Below are 13,274 nucleotides of genomic sequence, written 5' to 3'. Positions count from 1 at the left end.
TCGGTTTCTGCGAGATCACAACACATGATTGGCACGATGTCTTCACAACACACCATATGATTGGCTCAATGTATTCACATCACACCACATGATTGGCTCAATGTATTCACATGTCGACGTTTTGCCGAGGAAGGGGTGTGATATGTGTAGTAACGGCCATATTGGCGTTACAAACTAGCCCAATGCATTTCTATGGAGGATTTTTTGAGTGCTGTGTCTCCTCATTAGAAAGTCTCTGGTTTAGGGCAATTGACGCTAAACTTCCATCTGAAAGTTATGTTCTGGAATAAATCATGTTTTTGACACTATATTGACACTTAAAGATGTCCTATTTCCACCATATTAACTTAGCGTTCCAACTGATCAAGAGCAATGGAAACTTGAGGCGGAGTGCTTTGATGTGCAGTGTTCATTTTTTTCTTCTTCTGGAATTAGGAAGTTATGCTAATACGCATGTGCGACAATATGTAATCTCCTCTATGCAGATCTACATTTAACCTCATTGAAAAGCATGTTGGCCTATGAAACTGGCATTTCTCCTGCCGTTCATAGCACTCTTAAGGTTTTCACCAATCAAGTTGACCAAACGCAAAGGCATTACACAGTGGATTTAGTGGAGTGTAGCCAAACCTAGGCTGTAACTGGAAAGAAAACCACTTAGTCCAGAATAACTACAAAGTAATTTATTGAGAAATCAGGCTTCTTGAGTTATTAAAAAAAAAAAAAGAGTAAATGGAATAATCGAGAAGAAAAAAAGCCCAACATTTGAAATGAATTTTGATCGGGTTGAATGGTTCAGAACTGAAGGGACAAGGGAACACGGAGAGATGAGAAGAGGTGCGTTAGAATCTTCCAGAACGTTCCCGATCCCTCGACCTCTTCCTTTCACGATCACGGCGGCCTCGGTCACGAGAACGAGAACGGCGTTCACGGGAACGTGAGCGCGACCGGTGCCTAAAGAGGGTCAGAGAGACAAAGAATAAGCAAAATTCAGAGATAAGTTAATTATACACACACTGTAACCCACTCGACCAACAACATGCACTTTGGATCCTGTACCGTCTACTCTTCTGCAGTCTATCGTACCTGCTGTTCTGCAGGCAGTCACGCATGTGTTTAATACTTCGCTCAGTTCTGGAATAGTTTGTTCTTTTAAAAGACACAACATTTTGGGACATTAGTTTATTCACTGTATTTCCTAGATTTAGGTAAGTTGATACATACCCTTCTCGTCTCTGTGCGTGCAGTAACAGTCTGACACACCCACCACTAGCCTAGCTTAGCACAGTGCCTCGAAGTTAGCGGCTCCAATATCCCACAGCTCCCAATAGTGACAAAAGAACTCCGATATTTCCCTGTTTACATGTTGTGATTTTTATAGTTCCGTGTACAAATAACAATGTCAAATAAAACAGCCATTTTCTAACTATGTTCTCATTAATTATACTTGACTTATCTACAGCCTTTGATACTGTAAACCATGACATTCTCCTTTCTACATTATCTGAAGTAGGAATTTCTGGGAAAGCTCTTAACTGGTTTGAATCCTACCTTAAAGGCGTTCATTCAGGGTGTCTTGGCAGGGACAAGTATCAAAGTCTCATGACCTCACGTCAGGTGTGCCTCAGGAATCAGTATTAGGGCCCTTACTTTTCTCTACTTACACCACTTCCTTGCTCATTTGCTCCCATGGATTTTAGCTATTACTGCTATGCAGACAATACTCAACTCTACCTCTCTTTCCCTGATGTGCCAATGGTGTGGGTCACAATGCAAACACTACAACACATGCTCACCAATGGCCCAACATAGGCCAACTGTTGGCTTGGTACGGCACAGTGTGTAAGTGTGTCTCCAGAAATGCTTACCGTTTCCTGCGGCGCCCATACAGTTCCCTCCGGAGCTCCCGAGAGATGGGCTTCAGATGCATGAAGTTACAGAAGCCGCCTCTTGTGCATTCCCTGTGGGGAAAAAGGGAATGCCGTCAGGCACAAAAGCTCTTTACATTTTAAGATTCAGTTAATGTTGTTTAGCAGGTAGAGTATAAGGAATCTCCCGTCACAACTAATAAAACTAGGTGGATTCAACCACCATTAACAAAAAAAAGAAATAAAAAAAGAAATTCTAATATTCAGCAAAGTATTAAAGTATAGATGCCAATAACCACCTGCAGGTACAATAACCAAGCTCTGAAATCACTTCTTGAATGCCGGTCAGTGCCCTCTAACCTTAATGAAATGTGGTTCCTGCACTTGAAAAACATTCAGACATTGGTTCTGGGCAGAGCTAGTTCTATAAGTAGGTCAGTTTGGGGTCACTGTGTGTGAAGAGGCACTCTGACAGCACCTGTGGCCAGACACAGCAGGAATATCACTGCTATTGGCAACTTAACTTTTGCCAAACACAGCGAGGTGGGATAAAGGTATACCAAGAAGTCTTTATTCTATGCAAGACGTACATCATTTGATTTTCAAATGATTTCAGAGACATATCCAAAGCATGAAATCACTTCCAGTTTTACTAGAGTTGCAGTGTGCTTTGGTCATCTTATGCCCTCCTTACACTGAAATACTTTGCAAAGATTTAGTAAATAATTTTGAAAGACTATAGTCTTAGATCTATCTCTCTCACATCTAAAGACAAGTCATAGAGTTGTTAAGTCACAGACTAGTCATAGACTATGATTTTTCAATGACGAGATTTTGCAGGGTCACTATTTACAAGACTGCAACTAGATTCCTTAAAATTATTTCCCATTGTGCACTAGATATCAACAGGAACTCAAAGATAACCTACTCCTATCAGTCATATTTTCGCATTTCTGCAGCATTGTTTCATGTGTGACATCACTAACCGATATAGAGTCGTTCGGTCACGTGGAATAGCTGACTAATAATTTATAAGAAACAAAATAACAAATAATCATATAGGCTACAGCTGTCGCCTACTTTGCCCCTTCCTGTTTGGTGTTGGAGAGTTGTTTTTTATATTGTTCACATCACTATTTGCATGAGCCACGACTAAAAGACTTGCGATAATATCTAACATGTTTGATATTATCGAACGTCAAGACTAGAAAAAGAGACTGACTTAAAACCGCTAAGATTGGCACCTTACACTACACAATCTAGTGGACTCCCATGATTTCTGCCCAACTTTGGAAATTCAGTCGCTGACTGTGAAATCGCATGAAAACGTACAATGTAAGGCCAGCATTAATCGTTTTGTGTAAAGTGGCAGTCTGAGTTGTTTTAAGACAATCTTTTCCTCGTCTTTATACTACGATAATATTGAACATGTTTGATATTATTGTATACCTTTCAGTCTTGGCTCATGCAAATAGTAACTGTCAAATGTGATGTTATGAAATGACTGAATTAATGGATCTTTCACGTCAGAGTGATTATTAGCAGTGAAGAGTCCGAGTTGGGATGTCTTGGGATATCCCTACTCTGAAATACCTCTTGTCCAGGGGTATCACTTGACCCAAAACTCTAACGGGGCACAGTCCAATGATAATGATAATAATAATAATAATAATATAATAATTTGCTGTTAAATAGGCAACAGGAGCTAGTTAAAAACCTTAACTTAATTTACTGGGGCACAGCAGTTCAATACTGTGGCCAATAGGGGTCTGGTGAAGCCTCTGCTCTTGTCCAATCAGAAAATTAATAAATAGTTTGACCGGACATATCTGTTGCATCATACAGATGAGCCTGGGTCACCAGGAAGTGAAGGTGGAACAGGTGATAGTAGGGGGAAGCAAGTGACTGACCCCATTTCATATTGTCGACAGCAGGCTTCTCTGAAGTCGGTGACGGGTGACAACTCTGCATGGATGGGCTGGGCGTTGAACCAGCGGTTGTTCAGGTCCATCACAGCTTTCTCTGCATCCTCCTCACGGCGGAACTAACAGTCAGAGAGGAGCAGTGGGAGTTCAGTGTGTGGATGTGAAGTGAAGATAACGACAAAATGGGGTTTTAAAGTTTACACAGTCATTACGCTATTTAAAAACACTGCTTACTTATTATGCAGTCTGGCCCACTCAAACATTTCACAACAAAAAGTGATACTTATGCACCTTAAATATTATATGAATCACAATAGTTGGTTGAAGAGAAAAAGATCACAGCCTTAGGAGACAAAACTGATGCATACATACAAAAAACATATCTTACCAGTTGTATAATTCAACATTTACTTTTATTTACATGATACCCATACACCAATAACCCAGGTCACGTTTTACCAACCTTGACATAAACGTTTCCGACTAGATGGTCACCGAGGTTATCACACACGTTCATCTCCTCCACCTCTCCATATTTCTCCTCCATCTCCGTAAAGACCTCCTGTTGAAGAAGTGATGACAAAAGAAGAATTCATGACAAAATCATAACGTTTTAAAATACTTAATAACCCAAAATAAATCATTTAATATGGCAGCATACTGTATTTTAGAACAGTTATGTAACCTTTGGCTACTTCATCTTTTTCGTCAGAGATTGACGACCTCTAAAAAAAAAACTTGCGTTTTTCCATTCCTCAATCTCGTCATCCTTCTACAAACACAGCACCTGCACATCCGCTCCACAAAGTCAATATTGTACCGTGTCCTCATTGTGAAATAGTGTACAAACGCATGACCACGCTACAAGGTTTCACCACGAGGAGATAATTGTATGCAAGATGACGTGTAGGGGGTGGGAATGTGTCGGCACAGATCATGCCCTGGCAGTGCCCACACCAATGACTCTATACACGGTCATTGGTCAGCACACATTGTGCCCTGGCAGCGCCCACACTCATTTGAACCTCTCTCTCTCTGCAGGCTCTGGGGGCACTCACCTCGAAGAACTCATCATAATGCTCTTGCATTTCCACATCGCTTACAGCACCTGGCAAACAACATAAACACAACCTATCAAAAACGGAAACCTTCAAGCGATTCAAAATATGCCCGCAGTCCATAAAGTATCAGATAAATGTTTTATGAACTTAAACATGTTGGGTTTTTTTCGAGACATGCTTGTTAGTAAAAAAACAAATTCACAATATAATTAACATTAAAAAGCAATAAAGTGCAAAGAAATAAGACAACAAGGGCCCTAATTTGAGGGCAGTAATCTGGTATTCATTTATCAACGCCTGAGTGCTCCAAAATACTTTTAAGTAGACAGCTAAACACTACTGCACTTCACAGGACTTCACAGGACTATTTGTTCCCCATGAGTATAATAGTCAGTCCACTAAGAACACACTCCACTACATTTACTAACTTATAGCATATTACTGCCTTCAAAATACAGCCCTAAATTCCTCCCTTTAGACTAACCCCCTCATAGGCCACACCTGAGACAATTAACAAATAGTGGGAAAATGGTCCAGATTCCTTTAGCGAAGGACAAAAGCACAGGGTTATGTGCACATGCATACATGCAAGCTCCTACACTAGTACTTGAATTGAACCCATATATGAATCCTGATTATGTCCGCTCTTGCATATTCACTTAAGAGAATGAGAAGACAATGCCACTAAAGACGTATTCAGGTGGTGTTTTCAGAGACATGACAAAATTCAGTGATGGTCATAGGCCTATATTGGAGCATTTACTGTTTGCCGTTTCTGTTTAAATTAATAATTTAACAAAACACACTGTGACAAGTTGTTATAGTAGTTTACAAACAATAGTTGTTTACAAATATTTTCTTTTTAAGATACATTGCAGGCTATTCACATTTGGTTTGAATTACTGTTGGCTTCCTGAAATGCTTTGCTCTACATTTATTGGACATCTGCGCCAAGACTGGGCCTCAAAGACTCTTTGAAATCTGCATTACTATGGCAGCATCCCTTTCCATACCCCAAGAGTTATTCTGAGTATAATTTGTAGCTTAACCCCCTCCACACACACACACACACACACACCCAATAACACAACACACATTATGGCAGATAAGGTGATCACATCAAAAGACGAGAGGGCCCCAGATGTTTGCAGTCTACCCTGCTGGGGTCCAGTGAACATGAGGCGGGGACAACTTACTCCGTAAACCATCAGCAGACTGGGCATTGTTTTGTGGGTTACGGTAAATGTTCAAGAGGGCAATGGTCTGAAATACAAAATGTACATTTTTGTAAATTACAGGTCTAAGCAAAGTTGGGGTTTTAAATGAGGAGGTCTTGATGATTATCAGCATTTGTAAACACAAGAAACTGCATGAACAGGAGGTTGGCCTGGGGGGAAAGAAGGGGGATTAGATGACTCCACGAAACCGAACATCTGGAGAAGCTGAAAATATCAAGTGAGCAGAACTCTGCATGAACTCTAGACAACAGAAAACAGTTCATTTTTATCAACATTTTTTTACTTTTTATTTTTATATGTATGTATGTATGTATGTATGTATGCATGTTCTTTTACACATACCAATTTACAAATGCACACAAACAACTGTTATATACATTATGTGTGCATGTATACAAAAAAGGTGCTTTACACGCCACTAATAAGGCACATATGCCCTAAACAATAATATCATATCTACGTGCTGGGTTGGTCCGTGATAGGAATGACAACACCAATTTCACAGGATGTGGTCAGGCAGAGTTCTGAGCCCCTTGTGGAGAAAGTAAAGCGGAGGTTAGCGGAGGACATGGTCGTGCCCACACTGCAACACCATGGCCCAGATCACATCCCTAGACAATACTTACCTGTGCAGGAGGCAAAGCATCAGCTCTGCTACACAGGGCTCAACATGAGGATAGATTACGCTCAGGCTCTTTGCTACCTATTGCATTCTTTTTTCATTTGGGAGAGAGGGGTGCATTGCCGACTTGCATTGCTGCCATAGCGAGCGGGGGTGCTCTGAATGTTCTCCATGAGCAGGTGATGTGCTGGAAGGTTGGGAGCCCTGTTTAACAGTGCTGAGGCTGCCTCTTCACAAGAGGCTTTGAGCTGGACCTACACCGGGAGGAGCCGGAATCATAACAAAAAAAGAGGGGGTGAACTAGCCGCCCCCCTGTCGCCCTGCTGTGGAGTAATAGGACTTACAGCGGGACGCGTCGGCTGTCTGTGCACTGTTTTGGGGGTTACGGTAGATGTTTTGAATCAAGATGGTCTGCAGAGGGAGGAATACACAGAAATCCAAATCAAATCAATCTCCCCATCAAGCTCCCCTAAAATGGAGCAAACCTACAAAAAAGTGGTGGTTGTTTGGTTGTTTACAGTTTGGAGATGGGAAGTAATAATGTGGACTCCATTGTCTCAAAAAGTTTTTCTTCTTTCTTTTAATTTTTATTTATTTTTTTTAACTGCGAAGAAATCTGAATTTAAAAAAAAAAAGTGTGGATCTAAACTAAGTGAAAAGGTCTCATTGTCTCTCTAACAGACACACCTAACCCAGTGATGTGTTTTATGCTACCCAATACAGAATAAAATAACCATTTTTAAGCTCCATAAAAACTATGACTTTGGAAGTTGACATCTTCTCTTACTTTAGGACTGGGATGAATATATTTTAATTCTGATCATGATGACAACTGTTGCTCAAAGGTAAAGACAGCATTGCAAGTTGATGGATGGTCTATGCTATGTTGTGTTCACTTACATAGGGAAGAAATGTGGGAATTCAAGTTGTAGTATAGTTTATACTATACTGTAACGTAGTTTATACAGCAATGCAGAGGAAAGTGTCTTCCGCCAAAGACTAAATCTGAGAATGGCACCATACCTTTTACTTCAGAAAACCAACATGGGGTAAAAATAATGATTGTGTGCAGACTCTATAAAATGGCCTACACTGAGTTAACTCCCTAAGTCTCCCAAGTCCCCACACATTGTTTTAGTTGGAAATTTAACTAGTCTATCCTACAATGTTATGGTAAGGTAATGCTTCATATATAAGGTTGTTGTGTTATGTTTCAAAATCAGAGCCTGTGAACCAAAACACAATCAATGTTATGCATGCAACGTATGACATTGTTGGGACAAGAGTAACATGTTTAATAAACATAAATAATGTGAAAAATAGATAGGTGCATGGAGAGTCTGTTACAACTTTTGTTGCATTTGTATTCTAACAAAAGTAACTGTAATACTGTATATGCAACCATAGTGGAAAAACAGCAATGGACTGTATAATAACTCACTTTAGTCAAACAAAGACATATAGAGAACATAACACATAACTTACATAAAAGGACGGTGCAAAATCATTTCATTAACAGAATATGTGAAATCTGGTTTGATAGTAAAATGAGAAGTATGGTGGGCATGTCCCACATACATGAAAAAGATCTTACCTGGCTGAAAGTGGGTTTGTTGTGCAACCTGGAACAGCGGTCGCCATGGCGGCATGCACCAATTTTGAAGTAGAAAGAACAGTTGACCCTAAAATCAATTAATAAATCAAAGGTAGACGTACCTACATTAGTATTATTTAAAAGTAACCAAACGCATTGGTGTTTAATACGGTTAAAGTGGCACAGAGCAGAAAATATATATATATATATATTGCCTGAACCCAACACACCGGAAGGAGGTCAAACGAGGATCCACCTGACTGTCTTCGAAATTATCTCATTTGTGCCATAATGTGCACATATAAAATAAAACCGTTAAACTATGGCTATGGCATCCACACATACCCAATGCACGCACGATAACGTTTCTATCTAAATAGCATAACACACTCATCACAAACAGCCTGAGAGGACTTTGTCACAACTGCAGGTTTGAAAAAGTAAGCTAAACAGCATCCCACAAGAGCTGTATGGAATTGGTAACGTGTATAGAACTACTTCGATTCTTTCGTGTATATGGCATAGCATCACCTGTTGATGTTAGATTTGAAATTCACTATTAACTTAGTCACCCACCCTCTCTACAAAAGCTAACGTTAACGTTAGTTGAATAGCAAGGTTTGTCCACACGTTTGATTAGCATAACATTGCCGCCTGCACAGAAAAAATGAGAGGCTATAAGCTGTAGTGTACTTTTAAGTATGTATCATGTTAACATGTATTGCTAAAACACTTAACTTTGGTGTACTACTTACTTATCTTTCTCTGTACCAAAAATGGATGCCAAATACTCCGCCATTTTCGGGTCGCTTGTTCGCTTGTATTTTACGACATCGAGTCACAATTTGCGGCACAGTCTACCTTTTGTGGTTAGGTCATGGTTGAAAACGATCTCTGTACAGTTTGGTCAGATACAAAAACAAGAAAAGTCTGGTCAGATACAAGACTTATTTTTTAGGCTATGGAATCATAAGGATATTGCATAAGTACGACGGAGTATTAGGGCCACACATGAAGAAAAAAAATATTTTTTGCCATGGCGAGATTAAACTCGACATGTTGACTTTAAAGTCGCCATGTCGACATTAAACTCGATATTTCGAGAATAAAGTTGAAATATAGGCCTATCTACTTTAATCTCGACGTGTCATGCCGACATTAAACTCGAAATACAGTTTAAACATAGTCTACAGTTTAAGATATGTAGCCTACACTAACACACAATATGTGACATGAATAATATGCCTACTTCAAATAGGTGTTATTTCAGATAGATTGCAGATATTCAGATGGGCTAGCTGTAGATTGCGTCTTCTGTTAACTCATTGCCGTCATCGTAAAGCGCTGTATCTCGCGGTTATAACATATTATATAGCTAGAATAATGCATGTTTCCAATGATATAATGTTTCTATAGTAGGCTACAAAATGTTATTTCACTCTTTACGTGGGTAAGGCCACCGCACATCCAAATAACTGCCCTTCATGACCCAGGCCTTCATTCAGGTTGGCAACTCATTTTTCTAAAACTGCTTTTTCATGTCTCACCTGCAATACATATAGTAGGCTATAAACACAGATATGTATACGTATATAGGCCTATACTCTTTTGATCCCGTGAGGGAATATGTGTGCATTTACTTAGAATGGGGTTGCCTGGTCGATAGGACGTAGCTTCATTCGTCCCTCCATACATTCAGCAATAGGCTGTTTTGCATCCATTACAAACAAACATGCAATGTGAAAGTCTGGGATTGGGGAGAGCACTTATACATAGTCTAGTGCATAAGCATGAAGTTGAACCTTTAGATTAAAAACACTCTTTAATAATAGGCCTACAATAAATAAATAAACCGATAATGACGTTTTGACCATCGCATTTGTCGCCTGTAACTCCGTGATAACAGGAAGTAGCCTATTTAGCTGAGCAACGGAGGTTACCCATGTTCTATGTTTTGTCCACATGATGTAGGCCTAGCCTATGTCTAATCATTGTTGCACTCGAAGAAAACTGCAATGTTTCATTCGTCCTCCCTTTCAATCGTCCCGAGCGGTCGTTCTCTCTCCAAATAACTTTAAACTCAAAATGTTGAGTTTAATGTCGACACGTCGAGATTAAAGTCGACATGATATTTCAACTTTATTCTCGAAATGTCGATTTTAATGTCGACATGGCGAGTTTAATCTCGTCATGGCAAAAAATATTTTTTTCTTCATGTGTGGCCCTAATACTCCGTCGTACATAGGCCTAGAGTTTTTTTCAACTGCTTACACACTACATCTTTGCTTGTCACACAATTTTCTAAACATGTCCTCCAAACATCATAACCCGACACCAAATCTGCAAAACCATACACTAATTCTCAGTGTTTGACTCAGTTTTCAATTGACTAAAACACATTTTGCAAAACATCACACACAATTTTCTACCATAACACACAAAAATCTAACAGGAAGTAACTTGATTTCGTTCTTCAAAACACAAAAAGTTGACTTTATGTAAAATGTGTCTTTTTACTCTATTTTTGTTTGACCCTAAGACAGAAGAGCTTTAGGTTTTGAGCAACAGTGTGTACATGATGTATCCAAAAATGTCATATTATGACAAAAGTGTTTGTAATGTGAGGCGAATGTTTGCTTTAAAGATGTGTTTTTGACATTTTGAATGTTGTGTGTCATTTTGCTGGAGATTTGAGGCATTTTGCATTTTGTGTGAGCAATTGTGGGTTTTGTGCGTGGCGTTTTGAAAAATAGACACAGAGTTTTGAAAATGTGTGTAAACAATTGTAAAAAACTGTAAGCTATAAGAACAGAACATTACTCTACCATTCCTTTTAGTATAGCCTATCACAACTTTTATTTAGAGACTAACTAGAGACTAGCCTAAACGTTACAGCCCTTGAAGGCCAATCTTGCTCCATCTTTCGATTCTTTTAATCTCTATAATTGTCTTTTTTGCATATGAATTGGCCAACAAAATAAATGAATTCTTCTTAAGACATAGTGTAAAAAAAACAACAACAAAAAACACAACTATTATATTCAGATACAAAAGTAGCCTAAATGAAACTAAGCTGATTCTCAAAGGAAGTATGCATGCCATCATAGCAAAGATCCTTGATTACTAGCTCCGCTTTAACCCTCTCTGATCATAGGCTTAAGTTGGAACTTAAGTTGGAATTCACCCTTCGCTAAGTCCCGCCCTCCTTAGTTACTGTTGCTATGCCTGACAAGCTTTAGGACCCTGCACGTCTATTACATAGGCTACGCGTAGCCACGGGCTGGCCTCCTTGTCAGTCTTGCCCGTCCGATTAGAGGGCTTTCCTTCGTATACACTCATCAAAGACGCGCAAGTCAGCACTGAGAGCTCAATAAATCAGTCAAATCGCGGCCACAGCCCTGTTTATTTGTCAGGTGTGATGAAATGCGTTCATATTCCACTTTTTATGTCATAAACGTTGCATGCCTATGGAAAGGTTTTGTGGTAGGATTGTCCAATGGTCAAGCTGTGCGGCTTCAATTTGTGTTTTAATTTATGCGACGCACCGATGCTGGGTTCATCAGTTTTGCGCAAGTTTAAAACGTTTAGCCGACTGCGCAATTTCTCATTTTCATTCTATAAGTTCCACTTTTCATGTCATGAATATAACATGCCTATGATAAGGCTTTGCAGTTGTACAATATGGTCAATCTATTGTCTCAATTGTGTTTCATGTGACGCGCGCACCGATGCTGGGTTCATGCACTTGGCCAGCCTAGAACTAGCCTGGGTGTTCCCATGCTGCCTTGCGCGCGATTTGATTCACGCTGCTAAGGCAGCCTGGAGACCATGGAGCAAATTTTCGCCTGAGATAGGGAACCAATCACAGAACAGGTGGGAAAGCAAGACGATGATGAGCTATGCACAGACGCATTTGATAGACATCCGTGGCACCCAATAAACGGATCTGGGCATTTTTTTCAAATACGAGAAAATGAACGTTTGGTTCCCAGAACACGTCTCATTGAGAAGTGGTGGCGCTAGCCAGGCTAGCCTAGAACAGGAACATTTTGGAGAGGGAATGAGAGAATGAACGCACGCAAGAAACACTTTTTAATTAAACGTAGCCTAATTTACAAAGCCATTTACAAAGACATGTTTTAATTTGGCTCCAGCCTGTATATAGGCTAATGATTTTTGAAAACGAACTTCTGTGGTCATATGCATTTCACAGGCAAGCAGGACAATTTGGGAGTTTTTGACTGCATGGAAACGATAATAATTAGTGTCAAGCACGGTTGTGTTTAGCCTAGGCCAACTATTTGCATTTATTTAAGTTACATCAGACGCTTGAGTGAAATCTTGACCTTATTAGTGATTTATAATAATAGCCTATGCCTATGCGCTGTGTTTAAGCAGGCCGTGAACAAAGGGTTAACGTATAGCCTACAGGTAGAAAAAAGAACAATGGTGATAATATAACGTTAGCTAAGTTAGTTTGCCTGCTAGCTAACTTATCAGTAGGCTCTACAGCCTCTCAATGGGAATTTATGTGATCTACCAGTGCAATAGCTACTTGTCTAAATAATAGGCCTACCTCTCCTTATTCAGTGTAAACTTGGAAAAAGATAAATCAGGCCTTTCACACTGTCAGTTCTTGCAGTTCATTACCGAGTAAAAAAAACAACAGCTGGCAACGTTAAAAACAGCTGTTTAGGTGGGCTCATAGAATTGGAACTGTATACGAAATGTTGCGCTGAGCTTACCAAAATGGCGCCCTGCCGGGCTCAGAGCGTACTTCATGCCTATGACGTAACTGATCTATCTTGCTCTGTTCTAGAATCTTTGGTCTTCAGGTTAACATGGCAAAACTCGAAAAGCTTGTCAGACCTCCCGTGCCTAGTGACGGGTTGCTAAGTCACGATTGGCCTGTGGCGGTTTTCGGGTGTGGCTCAGAGCCATATACATTATTATAAGAAGAACATGT

The 13,274-nt window shown here is 39.9% G+C and overlaps 1 protein-coding gene across 5 annotated transcripts; it reads right to left on the bottom strand.

Annotated features, from left to right (window-relative positions):
- Window positions 1–668: 668 nt before the first annotated feature.
- LOC121698305 (splicing factor U2AF 35 kDa subunit) lies at window positions 669–9,302 on the bottom strand. 5 transcript variants are annotated; one of them, XM_042080310.1, is made up of 10 exons: window positions 8,840–8,971; window positions 8,309–8,396; window positions 7,059–7,125; window positions 6,553–6,624; window positions 6,051–6,117; window positions 4,852–4,901; window positions 4,257–4,355; window positions 3,779–3,912; window positions 1,869–1,961; window positions 669–954 (listed from the first exon to the last, which is right to left on the bottom strand). In XM_042080310.1, the coding sequence occupies exons 6-10, from the start codon at window positions 4,879–4,881 to the stop codon at window positions 843–845; spliced, it is 468 nt and encodes a 155-aa protein (XP_041936244.1). In that variant the 5' UTR covers window positions 4,882–4,901; window positions 6,051–6,117; window positions 6,553–6,624; window positions 7,059–7,125; window positions 8,309–8,396; window positions 8,840–8,971; the 3' UTR covers window positions 669–842. The 5 variants fall into 5 exon arrangements, with proteins under 5 accessions (XP_041936244.1, XP_041936240.1, XP_041936243.1 ...); XM_042080306.1 differs by lacking the exon at window positions 8,840–8,971 and adding an exon at window positions 9,064–9,115 and having other exon boundaries at window positions 6,242–7,125; XM_042080309.1 differs by lacking the exon at window positions 6,553–6,624.
- Window positions 9,303–13,274: the final 3,972 nt, after the last annotated feature.

This window comes from Alosa sapidissima, chromosome 23 (assembly GCF_018492685.1).
Source record: "Alosa sapidissima isolate fAloSap1 chromosome 23, fAloSap1.pri, whole genome shotgun sequence".
NCBI lineage: Eukaryota > Metazoa > Chordata > Actinopteri > Clupeiformes > Clupeidae > Alosa > Alosa sapidissima.
Note: the sequence above shows the minus strand (reverse complement) of the source record. Positions and strands in the feature narration are given on the sequence as shown.